Genomic DNA, 16,804 nt, shown 5'->3' with positions numbered 1-16,804 from the left:
CCCATAATGCTCGCTCTCTGCTGTCCACACCTCCTCAAGATGGCGGCTCTCGGCGGCTGGCGCGAAAGGGCTTGCAAAACTGGTAAGGGCAGATTAGGTGCAGCGTTCTCCTTCTGCCGCTGGCGTTTGCAAAGAATTGTACTCTGCACGTGCTCCATCCCCGTCAGTTTCGTTGGAGATCGAGGGTCTAGGAGCCTTGCACCTCGCCCTATTGAAATCCAGGGTCTAAGGGGGCCCAGCGTGTAGCATTTCTAGGGTCACAAGAATCTGAATATATCAGCGGGAATGTAAGTGTATACATATGCCCCTAAAGTTCATAATGTATACAATGACATTCCCATTTATATTTTCAGATTCTTGTGGTTTTTCCACCATTTGTACTTCTATCTTATGAATCTGTTATTTCCCTCTTGTTATTCCCCTCTGTTATTCTATTTTTTTTTATTTTTTTTTATTTATTTCATTTCTATACAACCCAATAGCCGAAGCTCTCTGGGCGGTTCACAAAAATTAAAACCAAATGGCACACAATAAAACAATTTAAAATATATAGAACATTAAAACCACAATAAAACCTAGCAGGAATTTAAAATACAGATTTATTTTAGGGTGCAATCCTATGCAAGTTGAGAGAGAGAGAAAGTCTACAACTCCCAGCATGCCCCAGCCAGCTATGCTGGCTGGGGCATGCTGGGAGCTGTAGGCCTTTCCCCCCCTCTAAACTTGCATAGGATTGCACCCTTAATCTCTGATATTCTCCTCTTTGTACTTGTGTCTTATGAATCTGTTATTCTCTTGTGGCATTTCTAGGGTTGTTATTCTTTAATTTATCAGTCTAGCCATTTGCCACATCAGTAAGCTCTGACTTGGATTCCTGCATTGAGGATGCTCTGACTTGGATTCCTGCATTGAGCAGGGGGTTGGACTCGATGGCCTTGTAGGCCCCTTCCAACCCTACTATTCTATGATTCTAAGGCAAGAGGAACCAAAGTGTCAAAGGGGCTTCGGCAACTGTCTCCGTTCTTTAGATCAGAGTAGTGTATGAGGACTCTTGGGAAAGCCACAATCGAATTACCCAGTAGGGTTCTCTTCCCCCACTGCCTTTGCATCCAATTTGAAATAGGTGCTCAAATTCCCTGTGCTGAGGGAAATTTCCCTGTCTGGCATTGAAGTGGAAAGGAGGTTGGTGGTCACACAGATTATGCTATATCAGTAGAAAACGTTGTAACTGAATTCATCTGTCAAGATACATGAGCTGTGATTTGCCATTCTTGTGAAACTTATTGTTAACCATTGGGATGTTGTTTAATATAATAACAATGATGTCAGGGTGGACACTGAGCCCATAGAATCCTAGAGTAGTTCTGATTCTGAGGAAGAGCTGTCGCTCCTGGGAGAGGAGCGCGCTCCTCTTTCCCAGGGCCAACAGCTGACGGAGATTCCTCCCACCAGCATTCCTAGCTTAGATAGCAGTCCAGGGAGTGACAGAGCGCGGGGAAGCAGACTTGATGGACGCGTGATGCCGACGCAGAGAGCGGCGCCAAATGGAGGGCGCAGAAAGGAGGCGTAGTGGCCAGTTGGCGCGCAAACAACGGCTGCGCCCAGAGGATCCAAGGTAAAAGGGGAGGGACTCTCCCTAGTCCTTACATTCAGGGGTCTGCCAGTAATTCCCTTTCAAACGGGGACCAACTGTTCCAACTTAGGGCATAGGTACTGTGCTGCTCAGATCTAGTTGCAAACGGTAGGGTTGTTAAGTTGTAAAAGAAGAATAAAGCTTTGAAAGGAATCCCTTTGTGTCTGGACTTGGCTACTGGATTAGAGTGAGAGAGGCCTCCAAGGAGCCCTTGACAAATATGAACAAAATCTGCCCATAATAATTTTTCTAGGTATTTAGAATGCCTTGTCCATTATAAATAGTCTATGAAAATTATGAATGGGGGGAGCCCTAAGCCGTTCTTGACTGTGATGCCATTAGAACCAACAGAAAAGCCCTTAACTGCACATTTGGGGTTGCATCCAGATTTACATTGGATCAACTGCAATGGCAGAAGACTTCCCCACCTCCTCCTTTCCACTGTGGCCGTTCCTGTCTCCCCCCCCCCCAAATGCTGCACAGTCAGAAGACCCTGCTGAATGGGGTAAACACTGTGTGTGGGAATCCCCCCAAATCAAGCAAAGGTGCCTTCACTTGGAAGGCAGATCCACATCCTGAGAATAAAACTGCCAATATCATACTGCCCCAATACAAATTTATGGTGTGACCATACACCATGTATTTGTGTACAGTTCTGGTCACCACACCTAAAAAAAAATTCTGTAGAGCTGGGAAAAGTGCAGAAAAGGGCAATTTATTTCTTGTATTTGTCCAAAGTCATTCCTAAAGGACATCAATACAACACACTTATTGCCTGATTCTAGAAGATACTAGAAACCAAGTCTGGAATTCTTTATCTTTACAGTTGAACGTATTGTTAAACTCCAACATCACTATTAATAATGTAATCCCATTAAGTTCAATGAGACTTATTCCATAGAAAGTGTGTTTAGGATTGCAGACGGAAAGTCCCACTGAGAGCTTCAGCGTGAGGAGTTTTGTGTTTGCAGGGCATTCTAACTTGTTTTATGATGGAAAATGCTTCCCCTGTGTAAAGGTTTTCCCTTAGTGTTTCCTAAGAGAATAGTTGGAATCCTTCTGTAGTCCTCATAACAGCCTGCTATATTTAAATCTTTTACACTCTGAGCATAAAAACAATGCCAGTGTGGTGTAGTGGCAAGAGTGTTGGACTAGGAGCTGGGAGATCCGGGTTCTAGTCCCCACTTGGCCATGGAAGCTCACTGGGTGACTTTGGGCCAGTCACACACTCTCAGCCCAACCCACCTCACAGGGTTGTTGTTGTGAGGATAAAATGGAGAGGAGGAGGATAATGTAAGCCGCCTTGGGTTCCTTGCAAGAGGAAAAAAGGCGTGGTATAAATGCAATAAATAAATAAAGCAAAGTCATATTTCAAAACCAAAAATAATTGGGGGGGTACCTTCTCTGACGTTGCACACCAAGGCTACACACATTACTTGAAATGGAGACATGCTGTACATTAGTAGAACAGTGTTATGCTGCTGCTATTCTAATACCCCCTGAAGTTTTTTGCCTTCCTAGTAACCTGTGACTTGACTGACTTGTATGGGTCATCTGGAACTATTTGCTCTGTAAGCATCCCTTAGTTCCTGCTGCCTGCTTGTAGCACACTGGCTTGGGTTGTGTGAGTTGATCTGTGGGGTGACTGGACATCCAGGGTGGGGGTTAGCATGGATATCCATTTGATCCTCGACAACACTAGGTTTCTGTGCTTCCTCTTAACTCGGTTTTTATAGTTGGAAAGGCTGTCCGTACACATTATGGGAGCTCACAAAATGCCCTGCGTTTAGGATTGTACCTTACTCTAATTTCTTACGTTTTTCCACTGCTCCAGGCTGGCTGCCCACCCTTCAGTTCATCCGCCATGGCTCCAAAGCTGTTACCCGCCACTGGAAAGCTATGCACTTTGTGCGGCAGAAGCTGATGGCGGTGACGGAATACATCCCACCAAAACCTGCGATCCCAGAGGCGTGCATCAAACCCCGTGTCAGAGTTGCTGAGGAGGTAATGCAGGCCAGCCTGGCTGAGCTGGTGGTGGCTATGGAGAGGCCCGCTTGTGGGTAAAATTCTTGAGTGGGCTGGTCACACTTCTTTCGCTGCGATGCTGCCAATTGCAGCGGGATTCATATGATTTCTGTGCCAGATAACCACTTTAGCCTGGTGAGAGTGACTCCCAGAGAGCAAATGACACTCATGTCCGCTGCCCTTTTTCTGAACGTTTGGGGCAGGGCCTTTTCTGTAGTTATGCCTTCCCCAGGAAAGCTTCTCTGGTCAGCTTTTAGGTCTTAATCATCCTCCCTTCTTCCCTCCTTGTTTCCAGGAAGATACTTGACGTACTTTAGATAAATTAGAATGTGTTTTGTAGTTCGCTGTTCTAGTTGTTGTTGTTTTAAACTTGTTTTATTGAGTTTTGTGTGTTTAAATTGGGTTTTGCCATGTATGGCTTTATAACTAACTACCAGGGCTCTGTGGACCAGAAATATGGTACAGAAGTGGATAAATAATAAATGAGTATGATGTTGGCATGTCAAGAAGCAGCATTGGTATTTACCTCTCAACTGAGGACCATGTGCCTTGGGCAGAAAGCTGGGTAGATAGATATAGATTAATGAGTTAAATTATTTATATCACCAAGAGAAAAAGCAAATTTAAAACATTGACTTAAATCTCTAAAGGAGCAATCCTGTGGCTGCTAGTCAGCGGCTAGACAGCCATAGGATAGGTCGGTTCCCTGAGAACCAACCTTTCCCCCCACTCCTGCACTGCCTCATAGGCAGCGTGGAACAGCTCCACGCTTGTGAGAGCAGCACGGAGCGTTGTAAAAGGGGCGTTCCCGGGGCGGGGAGGGTGGAAATGCCAGTATGACACAACCTATGTGTCATCCGGCCGCCACCCTCCCTCTGACTTCCCATGGCTATATTCAATATTCAGTTATATTCCACGAAATGCAATCCATCTGGAAGCACCTTGACAACAATGCCATGATTACTCGAAGCCAACATGGATTTGTCAAAAACAAGTCCTGCCAGACAAATCTGATCTCATTTTTTGATCAAGTCACCTCCCTTGTAGACCGTGGGAATGCTGTAGACATCATATACCTCGACTTCAGCAAAGCTTTCGACAAAGTGCCCCATGATCTCCTGATGAGCAAACTTGCTCGAAGTGGGCTAGATGAAACAACGATCATGTGGATCCACAGTTGGCTACAGAATCGGACTCAAAGACTGCTTATCAATGGGACCTTCTCAAGCTGGGGAGAGGTAACGAGTGGGGTACCGCAGGGCTCAGTCCTGGGCCCAGTGCTCTTCAACATTTTTATTAATGACTTGGAGGAGGAGGTGCAGGGAATGCTGATCAAATTTGCAGATGACACAAAATTGGGCGGGATAGCTAATACTTTGGAAGACAGAAACAAAATTCAAAGTGATCTGGATAGACTGGAGTGCTGGGCAGAAAACAACAGAATGGCATTTAATAGGGACAAATGCCAAGTTCTGCACCTAGGAAAAAGAAACCAAATGCACAGTTACAAGATGGGGGATACGTGGCTCAACCACACTATGAGCGAGAAGGATCTTGGAATTGTCGTCGATCACAAGCTGAATATGAGCCAACAATGTGATGTGGCTGCAAAAAAGGCAATGCTATTTTGGGCTGCATTAATAGAAGCATCGCTTCCAAATCCCGGGAAGTACTAGTTCCCCTCTACTCAGCACTGGTTAGGCCTCATCTGGAGTACTGTGTCCAGTTCTGGGCACCACACTTTAAGAAGGATGCAGACAAGCTGGAGAGGGTTCAAAGGAGGGCAACAAAGATGATCAGGGGACTGGAAACAAAGCCCTATGAAGAGAGACTGAAAGAACTGGGCATGTTTAGCCTTGAGAAGAGAAGACTGAGGGGAGATATGATAGCACTCTTCAAGTACTTGAAAGGTTGTCACAGAGAAGAAGGCCAGGATCTCTTCTTGATCATCCCAGAGTGCAGGACACGGAATAATGGGCTCAAGTGACAGGAAGCCAGATTCCGGCTGAACATCAGGAAAAACTTCCTGAGTGTCAGAGCAATACGGCAATGGAACCAATTACCTGGGGAGGTGGTGGGCTCTCCCACACTGGAGGCCTTTAAGACGAGGCTGGACAGCCATTTGTCAGGGATGCTCTGACTTGGATTCCTGCATTGAGCAGGGGGTTGGACTCGATGGCCTTGTAGGCCCCTTCCAACCCTACTATTCTATGATTCTATGAAATCCCACAATTTCTGCTGTCTAGCCATGAATGCAGGACAGGAGAAGCGCAGAGGAGATGATCCCCTCCATGCTTCTCCTGCCCTACATTGGATAGGTGGTCGCCTCTGAGTTTGGAGGCGGCCGCCTATCCCCATAGGATTGCGCCCTAAGTTATCTATTTCCTGAACAAGCATGTTGGTGCTATAACTATTCAAACACATTGATGTATAACTAAATAGAAGCACTATGTTACATAGCAGCATAATCCAAAACGTCTATTCGTGCATCCTGCATGCCATTTGCACTGCAGAACATATATGTGCTTAGACAGTGTGGTGGGTCTTCCTGCATCTCAGCCTTAATGGCTGCAAACAAATGTATCCCCCAGGAAAACGGCTATATGAGGTTGTTGCATCGGGAAGTGAAGCAAACTTTCCTCGAGAGTAAAATGATTGCTGTGTGCCAGTACAACTATGCCCCTGGAAATGACATAATACTCATGAGGCATCGGCTGCGGAAGTACAACATCCATGTCAAATTCTTCCCCAGTGAGGTACAGTTTTATGCAAACAGTTCTTCTTGGGATGCAAGGTGAAGTGGAGTGAGCTTTTTTTCCCTAGGCACCTGCCTCCACCCTTTGAAAACAAAACTCCTGCAGAGCCAAGTTTCCCATGTAGGTCTGCTGTGCTGGATGTGCCCAGGTGTGCACAAGGGGTGGGTGAGAAATCAGAGAACATGCCACATCTCACTGGTATCTTCAGAGGCTTTGCATCTAGCTGGCAGAAAAGTGCCACCTGCTGCTGCTTGGGCTAGCTGTTTGTTTATTTATTTATTTTATTACATTTATATCCCGCCTTTTTTCCTCAAGGAACCCAAGGCGGAGTACATAATCCTCCTCTCCATTTTATCCTCACAACAACCCTGTGAGGTAGGTTGGGCTGAGAGTCAGTGACTGGCCCAAAGTCATCCAGTGAGCTTCCATGGCCGAGTGGGACTAGAACCCGGATCTCCCAACTCCCAGTCCAACACTCTCGCCACTACACCACACTGGCTCTTGGGTTTTTGTTGGAAAACAACCAGTTGCCACCAGATTTTGCTTGCGGTGAAATCTTGGGGACACATTTTGGAGGTTCCTGCTCAGGAAAAACATCCAAGGAATTTCTGGTGTAGCAAAGAGAGTTTTGACAAGACTGGCAAATTTTCCCAGAAAGACCTTCTGCTCTTCTCTAGCCAATGTGTAGCCGGTGATTTTTTGAACGGTATTTCAAGACTGACACGTGGGCTGGCTTCATCAAATTGTAGAATATACCAGGGCAACTACCTCCCCAAACCCTTGTTCCCTCATAGCTTTGCATCCCCCCCTCCCCTGCCACTAGACAGGGTTGTTCCTTCAACTGAATATTCCTCAGAGCTAGAGTTGCCAGGCCTCAACACAACGATTTCTCCCAGTCCTTTAAAATTTCCAGTGCAGTGAGAGAAGATGCCCCAGCTTGGTGCGTATCTTCTTGGAGTTGTACCTCGTGGTTGGTGTTCCTCTGCTCTTTGATCCAGCAGAGGCTTCCCTCAGTGGAATAGGGAGGGAGGCCATTTTTGCCAGTTCCCCACTTTCCCCCACAGCTCCCCTAATCTGCTCCAAAGAGTTGGGAGACCTTTCAGAACAGTGCGGAGATGATATGGGGTGCTGCAGCGCAGAGGGAGAATCAGCAAAAAATTCCTCGCTCTTCATTCCACTAGAATCCAAGAGCCTTCTTTCAACAGGGGACCCCGTTCAGTAGAACCCTTGGTGTTTAACTGGCATTTTACCTCCATCCCAGCTGTCCATGGAGGCTCAGGTGTCAGCTGTGAGCCGGACAGCGCTGTATCAACTCCATCTGATACGGCAGCTGCGCCCCTTCCTTCCCAACCATCTGCTCCCATCGGTAGTACATTCCCTGGTCTCCTCTCGTTTAGACTACTGTAATGCGCTCTACGTAGGGTTACCCTTGAAGATGGTTCGGAAACTGCAGCTGGTACAGAACGCGGCAGCTCGCCTGATTAAAGGCAGCCGCCGGCGAGATCACATCACTCCAGTGCTGAAGGAGTTGCACTGGTTACCAGTTGTTTTCCGGGCCAAATTCAAGGTGTTGGTTTTTACCTTTAAAACCCTATATGGTTCTGGCCCAGCCTATCTTAAGGAGCGCCTCCAGCAGCACCAGACAGGCCGCTTAACAAGATCAGCCTCGGATGGCCTTCTCTCTGTCCCATCAGCCAGGACAGCTAGCCTGGTGGGGACGAGGGAGAGGGCCTTTTCTGTAGTGGCCCCCACTATGTGGAACTCCCTCCCTAGGGAACTCCGTCATGCCTCCTCTTTAATGAGCTTCCATCGTGCATTAAAAACGTGGCTGTTCAGGCAGGCATTTGGGGTGGTGGGTTAGGGTATTTTAGAAAATGTGTTTATTGTAGAATTTTATTGTTTTATTGTATGTTGTACATCGCCCAGAGTGGTTGGGTGACCAGCCAGATGGGCGATTAATAAATTTAATAATAATAATAATAATCCTTCCAGATCATGAGGACTTTCCTTTTGGAATCCAAGTATAAGAATCTCCTCCCTCTCTTTGTGGGGCGCAACCTTCTAATGGTGAGTCCAGAGATGAGGGCACAGGAAACGTTGCAAGTCCTGAGGAAAATTCCACAGATTAACCTCCTAGGTAAGTGTTGAGTGCTCTACCACCATCTTACAGAATGGTGCCCTTGGAATGCTAGCCAGCTAACAAAAAACAGATGTGATGCAGTTTTTACCCAGAGGGCTTAAAATCTATATTCGATTAATAAATTGGGAGTTAATAAAAGAAGCCAAGGATTACCAATGAATAATAGAGATGGCATAGGGGAGAGTCAGGTAACAGCGAGGGAAGCTACTTGATAATAGAGAAGAGGCAGAGTATCTAAGCCAGCTTTCCCAAAGCTGGTGCCCTCCAGATGTTGTGGACTACAACTCCCAGGATTCCTGACCCTTGGCTACGTTGGCTGGGGCTGGTGGGAGTAGGGAGAGCACCAGGACGGGGAAGGCTGGTCTAAGCATAACCTTACCATAGACTTAGGCCAGAGTGTGCTCTGAAGGCACATGATGCAGTTCTCTTGCTGAAACTAAGGGAGTCTGGCCCTGTAAACTGCCTGGATGACTGACTACTTGGTAACAATATGGAAGCTTCTCTGGAAAGAAGAGTAGGGTATAAGTGTGGCAAATAAATAAAACAAATACAAGCTCCGTTGAGGGTGTGGATGTATGAAGGGGGACAGTCACTTCTTGCAAGTCGAAACCAAAAATTGGTCCCAAGGAAAATCAAATCTTTGCATATGTTAGGCAAATGTGACAGTGAATGCAAATTTACCTCCCAGCATTCACTTTTGTTCTAGAAATGATATTGCACTTTTAAAAGACATCATTCATCCAGCAGTGTGTGTGTGTGCACACACGCACGCATGCGTGTACACACACACACACACATCAATAATTCTGTTCATAAGTTCTGGAACTAAAACTACAGTGCATTCAGATTCAGCAACTCTCTTCCAAATTAGGTTTTTAAAATACTTTGAATGCTACGCATGCATCTCTTTGTCTCCCTCATCCAGGAGCGTGCGTTGACAATGTCATCCTAAGCAAACAAGGTTTCACAAACTGTGCCAACTTGCCGTCCATGCTGGCCGCCCAAGGAGAAGTGGTGGGTGCTCTCTCTCTCATGACGTCCCAAACCAGCACACTTCTGCGGCGTGGACCTGTTCACTTAACTTCTTTGTTGGACCAGTATGTTAAACAGCAGAACTGCGAAGATGTTGAAACAAAGGAAGTGGGGACTCCAGACAAGTCGGAAGGCCTTTGATGATGAATGCCCTTCAATGTGCTCTTCATTGCCTCAGACACAACTTCCCATCTGTTTGTTGCATGTCCGTGGCTTGGAGTGGGTGGAACTTAGTTGATAGGCATGATTTAAGTTCTGTAGGGGACAAAATGGGGACCAGATTGTGAATGAGGGATGCTGGATTTCAGATTTATGTCTGGATATAAGGTTAGCACTCGATTCACATCAGCATTGATTTAGGGTGCAGTCATATGCATGTTTAGACAGGAAAAAAACCCTACATTTCCCATGCTGGCTGGGGAATGCTGGGAATTGTAGAACTTTTTTCTGTCAGAACATGCATAGGATTGCACCCTTAAGCCAGCCAGCAAGCATGGAAGTAATACAGCAAAAGTAACCTAATGGTAGTCTTATTACAAATCATAACAAACTCGACAGATTGGTAAATAGGGAAACTGGGTTTTAAATGCAGCATAATGCTCATCTTTATGGAGGCTTCTGTGCTTTAGGACCTAAAGTATTATACCATGTGCTTGCAGCTGTAATATTATTAAACATTTTTTTTAAGGATTCTGCTCTGTTCGACAACTGGGATTAGGAGAAGAAATTTGCCATCATCATGGGTGCTCTCTCTTAAACCAGACAGAAACCCTGCACCATGAATACATATGCATGTTATCAATATAAATATTAGCTTATTTGGCATAATTTTTGTTTTGGGAGATATAAGGAGCTATTCTGGACAGTGAAACGTATTTCTTTTAAATTATTTATATACCACCTTGCATCAGGATAGATTCCAGGGCAGTTTATCAAAATCAAAACTATAACAACCTGATAAAAATATAAAACATTAATAAATAGACAGCAAATCCAAGATAAAGCAATATTTAACATGCCTGAGAGAACAAAACCAGTTTTAGCATAGCAGCTAGACATTAATAATGTTGGTAGCAGGCAAGCCTCTTTAGGCAGGGCATTCCACAGGAGGGGCGCCACTGCCCAAAAGACCCTGTTTGTAGATAACATCTTGGATGGAAGAGGGACTTGGAAGAGGACCATAGCATGTTAGTAGGATGATACAGGAAGCAGTGCTCCATCAGGAACTTGGGCTCTGAGTTGTTCAGTGCTTTGAAGGTAAGCACCAGCATTTCAGATTGGGCTAACTGCTGCAAATTCTGCTCAGCCCCAACTATGTTCTAAGATTTAACAAAGGGCCTACTCACTTTCAAGCCTACTTATAGCCATAAAGGCTAGAAAATTGGTTTAGAAAAACACAATGTGCTCAATAAAAACAGCCTTGGAGGCTGTTGGATGGAATGCTGGCCTTTCTTATCACTTAATATGGTCTTTCTTTTTGTGTCTTTGCTATGTTTCCATTTATGCCTTTTTGTCATACCAAGAATGTGTGGTTAAAGAAGTCTATCCCGCCCGCTCGACTCCTTTCCTTTGCAATTCTTCAACTGACCATTGCATGGAAGAAGCTGATAAAACACAAAGCTAATTTCCACCTTCTGTGTGGTCCCAGCAGGAATCAGAAATGCAATCTGTGATACCAACCAGCTGTTCCTGAAAAGACAAATACCTTTTCCAGCTGTAGTCCACCAAGTGACCATTGAGAAGTGAATAGGCATGACAAAACCAGTAGCAGTTCACTGCCCTGGGAAGTCTAGGGGGTTGGGGGGGGCGGGTCTGAGTACCACTTTTGGACTACAGTTCCCAGGATTCTTTAATAGAGAATGCTGACAGATTAAAACAGCTTTGAAACTAGTTAAAATGTGTTGCAAGACGATGTAAAAGTGGTGATAAAATACACCAGTGAGTGATTCTTCTAATTCTAGTTGTGTTGTGGCTGGCTATATCTACTAAGTGGTGAGGGAAAGGTATTCTGCATAATCAGATACATGCAACCTGCATATGTTGATGGGGAGAAAATAGGAATATTGTAGAGAGAGATGCTCTCTGAACTGAATGCCGTTTCTCCACAATCTGAAATGTGTTCTGGCTGTGATTGCTCGGTGGAGAACTAAAGCCACTTAAGGTGCAATGCTATGCATGTTTAGACAGAAAAAAAACCTCTTATAACTCCCAGCATTCCCTAGCCAGCATGGGAGTTGTAGGACTTCTTCCTGTCTAAACATGCATAGGATTGCGCCCTTCGTATATGCTAGTCAGATGTACCTTCATTACTTCCCTTCTTTCAAAGGATCATATGGGATAACAGTTACTTGTAACTCAGTCAAACTGTTAAAATGCTATAGAAATAGCTATGCAAATTAGATCTGGGGCTGAAGCTGGTTAGCTCTGGCTCAGATGAAGTACTGATAATTATCCAGGATTTGACACAGGAAAACAAATGTTTGTTTATTACACATTTGATTGAACAAAGGCTTTATGAAAGAATAGTAAGTAAGCCAAATGAATTATCAGTCTCTGTGATATGTGGTTGCACACTCTACTAAAGGGGTTTTAAGTATATTACAGTAACATTTCAGGGGGTTTTAAGAATATTACAGTAACATTTAATCATGAAGAATACACATTAAATTGTATACGATGGTGCTGTAATAGCGCATCTCACTGCTAACATGAAAAGATCCTCTGAATTTCAAAACTGAGTGCATAGTGCAAAGGTTGTGATGTAAGTTCCTCATATCAGAAACCCTGGACTCTAGCCAAAACAGGTAAAGAACCAATTATACTTGCTGTGTGGATCAAAAATGGTAGAAAATGAAAATAAGGTAAAATGACTTCTAAGATAATAGAATTATGATTTGTCATAATCATTTCAAAGCAGGCAGTTCCTGGGTTCTGTCACATTCTAGCATGACCAGGCAAAGAATGGGGTTATATAGGCTGCTTAGTGCTCAACAGCTGCATTTGCACGATCGTCACTAAGACCTTCCACCATGGATGAGCTCTCTTCCATGTGAAGATCCTAGTTTGCATTAAGCCAAAGTTTCTCTATCATATCTGAGCTGGAGAACTCTGGCTTAATGTCGGTTAGGGAGCAAGGAGAATAAGCCGGGAAATCCTTAAATGGGATTGAATTTGAGACATGGGGAAAATCTGTCGCTTGCCTGAGCCTCATCAGGGCCAGAGGGCAGGTTTAGTCCCCAGTCCAGCAAAATGCATGGTTGGAGGAGTGGTTAGTAAACCTAGCTTCCAGTAACACAACCACTGCTGTTGCTATGTGAACAACTGATGGTGTGGAAAGGTGGTTAACTTCTAAAAAATATAAAATACCAATCCAGTTTTATTTATAAAACTAGAGCTTCATAACAGATTAAAATATCCAATGTACTAAGGTAAAAGCGAACAAATCACACATAGAACAGCGAATATGATTAATAAATCCAAAGCTAACAATCTAAAGATAAAACTCCATGTTGAGTTACAGCTAAAACAGACAAATACATATATTTTTAACACTCAAACTTCTCTGGTGCAACCATTTACATCTGCCTTATAATATGGAATAAAAGTATTGGTTGTTGTTCAGTCGTTAAGTCATGCCTGACTCTTCGTGACCCCATGGACCATAGCACGCCAGGCCTTCCTGTCCTGCGCTCTCTCCCGGAGCGTGCTCAAGTCCATATTCATTGCATCGGTGATGCTATCTAGCCATCTCATTCTGTGCCGTCCACTTCTCCTTTTGCCTTCAGTCTTTCCCAGCATCAGGGTCTTTTCCAGAGAGTTTTCACATTAGGTGGCCAAAATATTTGAGCTTCAGTATCTGTCCTTCCAATGAGCAGTCAGGGTTGATTTCCTTTAGGACTGACTGATTTGACCTCCTTGCAGTCCAGGGGACTCGTAAGAGTCTTCTCCAGCACCACAGTTCGAATTAATTTGTATAGCTCCCTTTTAAAGCTATCCAAATTGGTGGCCACCTTGTCATTGCAAATTCCATAGTTTTATTATGTACTGTGTGAAGAAGCCCTTTTATCTCTCCTGAATCTCCCACCAATCAGCTTAATGGGATGACCCCGGGTTCTAGTATTATAAGGGAGGGAGAAAAATGTCTCCTAACCACAGTCTCCACACCATGAATAATTTTATACACCTCTATTCATGTCTTCCATTACTCACCTTTTCTCCAAGCTAACCAATCCCAGCTGTTGTAACCTTCCCTCATAGGGGAGATGCTCCAGACCCACTGTTGCACTCCTGTCCTGCTTGTGGGTTCCTGGTCAACAGCTGGGTGGCCACTGTGTAAACAGAATGCTGGACTAAATGGACCCTTGGTCTGATCCAGCAGGGCTCTTCTTATATTCTTATGACCGTCTGAGGACTGTTCTGTATTTGACAGTGTCCTCTATTTGAAGGGCTGTCCTGTACAAGTCAGGCTGAATGATAAAGAACCATAAAAATGCAGAGCAGAGCAGGGGCCAACTTGGGCAGCAGACAACACCCATTCAGTTCCCCAGGTCATAATCTTCCCCACTACAGTGGTGAGATGTACTTAAATTATAGCAATCATTTCCAAATGTTGCATTGTTGTTCAGTCGTGTCCGACTCTTCATGACCCCATGGACCATAGCACGCCAGGCCTTCCTGTCCTGCGCTCTCTCCTGGAGTGTGCTCAAGTTCATATTCATTGCATCGGTGATGCTATCTCGCCATCTCATCCTCTGCCGTCCCCTTCTCCTTTTGCCTTCAGTCTTTCCCAGCATCAGGGTCTTTTCCAGAGAGTTTTCTCTTCACATTAGGTGGCCAAAATATTTGAGCTTCAGTTTCAGTATCTGTCCTTCCAATGAGCACTCAGAGTTGATTTCCTTTAGGATGGACTGATTTGCATGCATGTATATAAATGCTGCATGCATGTATATAAATTAGCACATGCACATTTTATGCAAATCTATCCTCATTTTTTTGGCAGTGCATAAGTGGCCACCTCCTTGCAGCCTTTAGTAACTAGACTGCCCTGCTGTTGCAGATGCTGGGGTGAAACCCTGGCTCTAGTTGGAAGATATCAAAACAGTGCAATCCTAGGCATATCAGCTGGGAAGGACGCCCCATTGAGTTCAATGGGGCTTACTCCTGGGAAAGAACGGATAGGATTGCAACCAAAGCTAGTTTCTGGCATCGAGAGAGCCAGTGTGGTGTAGTGGTTTGAGTGTTGCACTGGGGCTGGGGAGATCTGGGTTCTAGTCCCCACCAGGCCACGAGGCTGTCTGGGTGACTGACTCTCAGCCTATCCTACCTTACAAGGTTGTTGTGAGGATAATGAGCGCCACCTCGGAGAGGTGGAGGACAATGAACGCCCCCTTGGGTTCCTTGCAAGAGGGGAAAAGGAGGGCCATAAATCAGTGGAGGCCGGCGGCCCCTATTTCGGTGGGGCGGCGGAGCCTCTCTGGGTTTCCGTCAGAAACGGTCCGAACTCTGGAGTTAGCCAAGGGGCTGATGACTTTGGCCAGCTCGTCTGGAGCTCTGACCGGCTGTGCCCGACACCCAGCGCGGGGGCGCCGCCCCGCCCCGCGGAAATAGGCGCCGCCCGCCTCCAGCGACGCGACCGTCGGAATACGGAACCGAGCCGCGCAGGAGTCGCCTCGCACCAGACGGTCCTCCAAGCGCCCGGGTGGCGGAGGCGAGCCGAGCGCCGCAGAAGCGGAGGCGCTCCAGAGCGCACCAGCGAGAGGAGCGCATCTGTCGCCTTAGCGGGCAGCTGCTTCTTGGTCCTGGCTTGCAGCGGCAGCACCAGCCGTTGCTGCAGGGACCGCCGAACCGGCGCGTCCCCGGCCAGGAGAAAGCCGGTCTCGCCGCGGCGTGCAGGTAGAGGGGAGCAGGGAGCCTGGGAACGGGGCGCCGCTCCGTGGCGCCGAGCCCCTGGGCCGGCGGGCGCCTGGGCATCTCGTCCTCTGATCTCCGGGAGGAGGCGAGGCGCGCTTGGGGCTTCGCTCCTTGGCAGATGGGGAGGGAAAGGTGATGCCGGCGGCTTCTATTTTTAATAGGAGAAATGTTGCACCCGAGAAGCCACGAGATTCGGGGAGGAGGGAGGGATTTTGTTCCCAATTTTCTGCGGGATCTGGGGCTGGGGGAGCGGAAGGGGAGCGCGGATCTCTCTGGCAAAGGATTTGGCCCTCCAAACGAAGTTGATGCGGAAATAAGATGGCCTTTTTTGTGTGTGTTTTGGCGCGGGGGCGGGGAGGGGACATGGATAGAAATAGACTGATGGGAATATGGCCCGTGCTAGGTATAGATCTGAGAGATGGATGACATGGTCCGGAGGCGATGTGACCTACGCCAAAGGCCAGTGGGGATATAAGGCTTAGGGAACTCTAGACAGATGGGCCCATGGGGAAAGGGAGAGCCAGTGTGGTGTAGTGGCAAGAGTGTTGGACTGGGAGCCGGGAGATCCGGGTTCTAGTCCCCACTCGGCCATGGAAGCTCGCTGGGTGACTTTGGGCCAGTCACACACTCTCAGCCCAACCCACCTCACAGGGTTGTTGTTGTGAGGATAAAATGGAGAGGAGGAGGATAATGTAAGCCGCCTTGGGTTCCTTGCAAGAGGAAAAAAGGTGGGATATAAATGCAATAATAAATAAATAAATAAAGTTTGCCCCCGCTGGAAGATGATGGTGCGGAGGGGAAGGAAGATGAATGTTGGCTTCTGGGAGGGGTGAATGGAATGATTAGGTGGTTGATTTTGACCTACTGATCTGTACTGTTACAGTGTCCAAAGGTTGAGGAACATTGCTGCCCGGTTGAGAGAGAGTACCATCAGAGGAGGATTTTGCCCCATTGCAAAGATATCAGAGAGACTGAAGTTTTGAGGTTGGCAGGGGAATTTTGCCCTGTTGCACAGAAAGCGAATCTGGGGTTTGGGTGAATGTTGAGTGACGGCAAAGAGAGACGGGAGGATCAGATTAAATCTTGCCCCACAGCATAACGTGGTAGTGGATTGTTCTATGGTACAGAGAAAAATGGGGGGGGGGAAGAGAGGGACTATTGAGGCCACTTACTGGAAAATTGACAGCTTGGGAAGGGAAGGGTTGTAGCTCCATGATGGAGCACATGATTTATATGCCAGAGATCCCGGGTTTAGTTCCTGGTTTCTCTAGGTATGGCTGGAGAGAAGCCAGTTTAGGGCAGCTTCCT

At 46.3% G+C, this 16,804-nt stretch overlaps 3 protein-coding genes across 4 annotated transcripts in view; all 3 read left to right on the top strand.

Moving 5' to 3' along the window:
* SCRN2 (secernin 2) overlaps positions 1–3,547 on the top strand; it is a 37,700-nt gene extending 34,153 nt beyond the window's left edge. Inside the window, exon 9 of the mRNA XM_084804744.1 lies at positions 3,468–3,547. The gene's annotated coding sequence lies outside the window, so the exon portion shown is untranslated. The remainder of the gene's footprint in view (positions 1–3,467) is intronic.
* MRPL10 (mitochondrial ribosomal protein L10) lies at positions 13–13,206 on the top strand. 2 transcript variants are annotated; one of them, XR_014783831.1, is made up of 6 exons: positions 13–82; positions 3,468–3,637; positions 6,250–6,414; positions 8,407–8,551; positions 9,480–9,934; positions 11,813–13,206. XR_014783831.1 is itself a non-coding variant. In XM_084804753.1 (5 exons), the coding sequence occupies exons 1-5, from the start codon at positions 40–42 to the stop codon at positions 9,725–9,727; spliced, it is 771 nt and encodes a 256-aa protein (XP_084660879.1). In that variant the 5' UTR covers positions 13–39; the 3' UTR covers positions 9,728–11,026. The 2 variants fall into 2 exon arrangements, 1 of the variants encoding a protein (XP_084660879.1); XM_084804753.1 differs by lacking the exon at positions 11,813–13,206 and having other exon boundaries at positions 9,480–11,026.
* The window catches only part of LOC146341097 (uncharacterized), a 17,896-nt gene continuing 13,856 nt past the window's right edge, over positions 12,765–16,804 (top strand). Inside the window, exons 1-2 of the mRNA XM_084807322.1 lie at positions 12,765–12,813; positions 14,918–15,478. Of these exons, the coding sequence (XP_084663448.1) occupies positions 12,765–12,813; positions 14,918–15,478 (610 nt within the window). The remainder of the gene's footprint in view (positions 12,814–14,917; positions 15,479–16,804) is intronic.

Source organism: Heloderma suspectum, chromosome 6, assembly GCF_057233095.1.
Source record: "Heloderma suspectum isolate Gila_16-S chromosome 6, 16-S_ref, whole genome shotgun sequence".
Classification (NCBI taxonomy): Eukaryota; Metazoa; Chordata; class Lepidosauria; order Squamata; family Helodermatidae; genus Heloderma; species Heloderma suspectum.
Note: the sequence above shows the minus strand (reverse complement) of the source record. Positions and strands in the feature narration are given on the sequence as shown.

Bases quoted from the DNA above. Each gene is read 5' to 3' on its own strand.
- MRPL10 (XM_084804753.1), top strand. From the start codon at position 40: ATGGCGGCTCTCGGCGGCTGGCGCGAAAGGGCTTGCAAAACTG. The intron at 83-3,467 runs GTAAGGGCAGAT...CCACTGCTCCAG, and splicing joins CGAAAGGGCTTGCAAAACTG to GCTGGCTGCCCACCCTTCAG. The intron at 3,638-6,249 runs GTAATGCAGGCC...TGTATCCCCCAG, and splicing joins GTGTCAGAGTTGCTGAGGAG to GAAAACGGCTATATGAGGTT.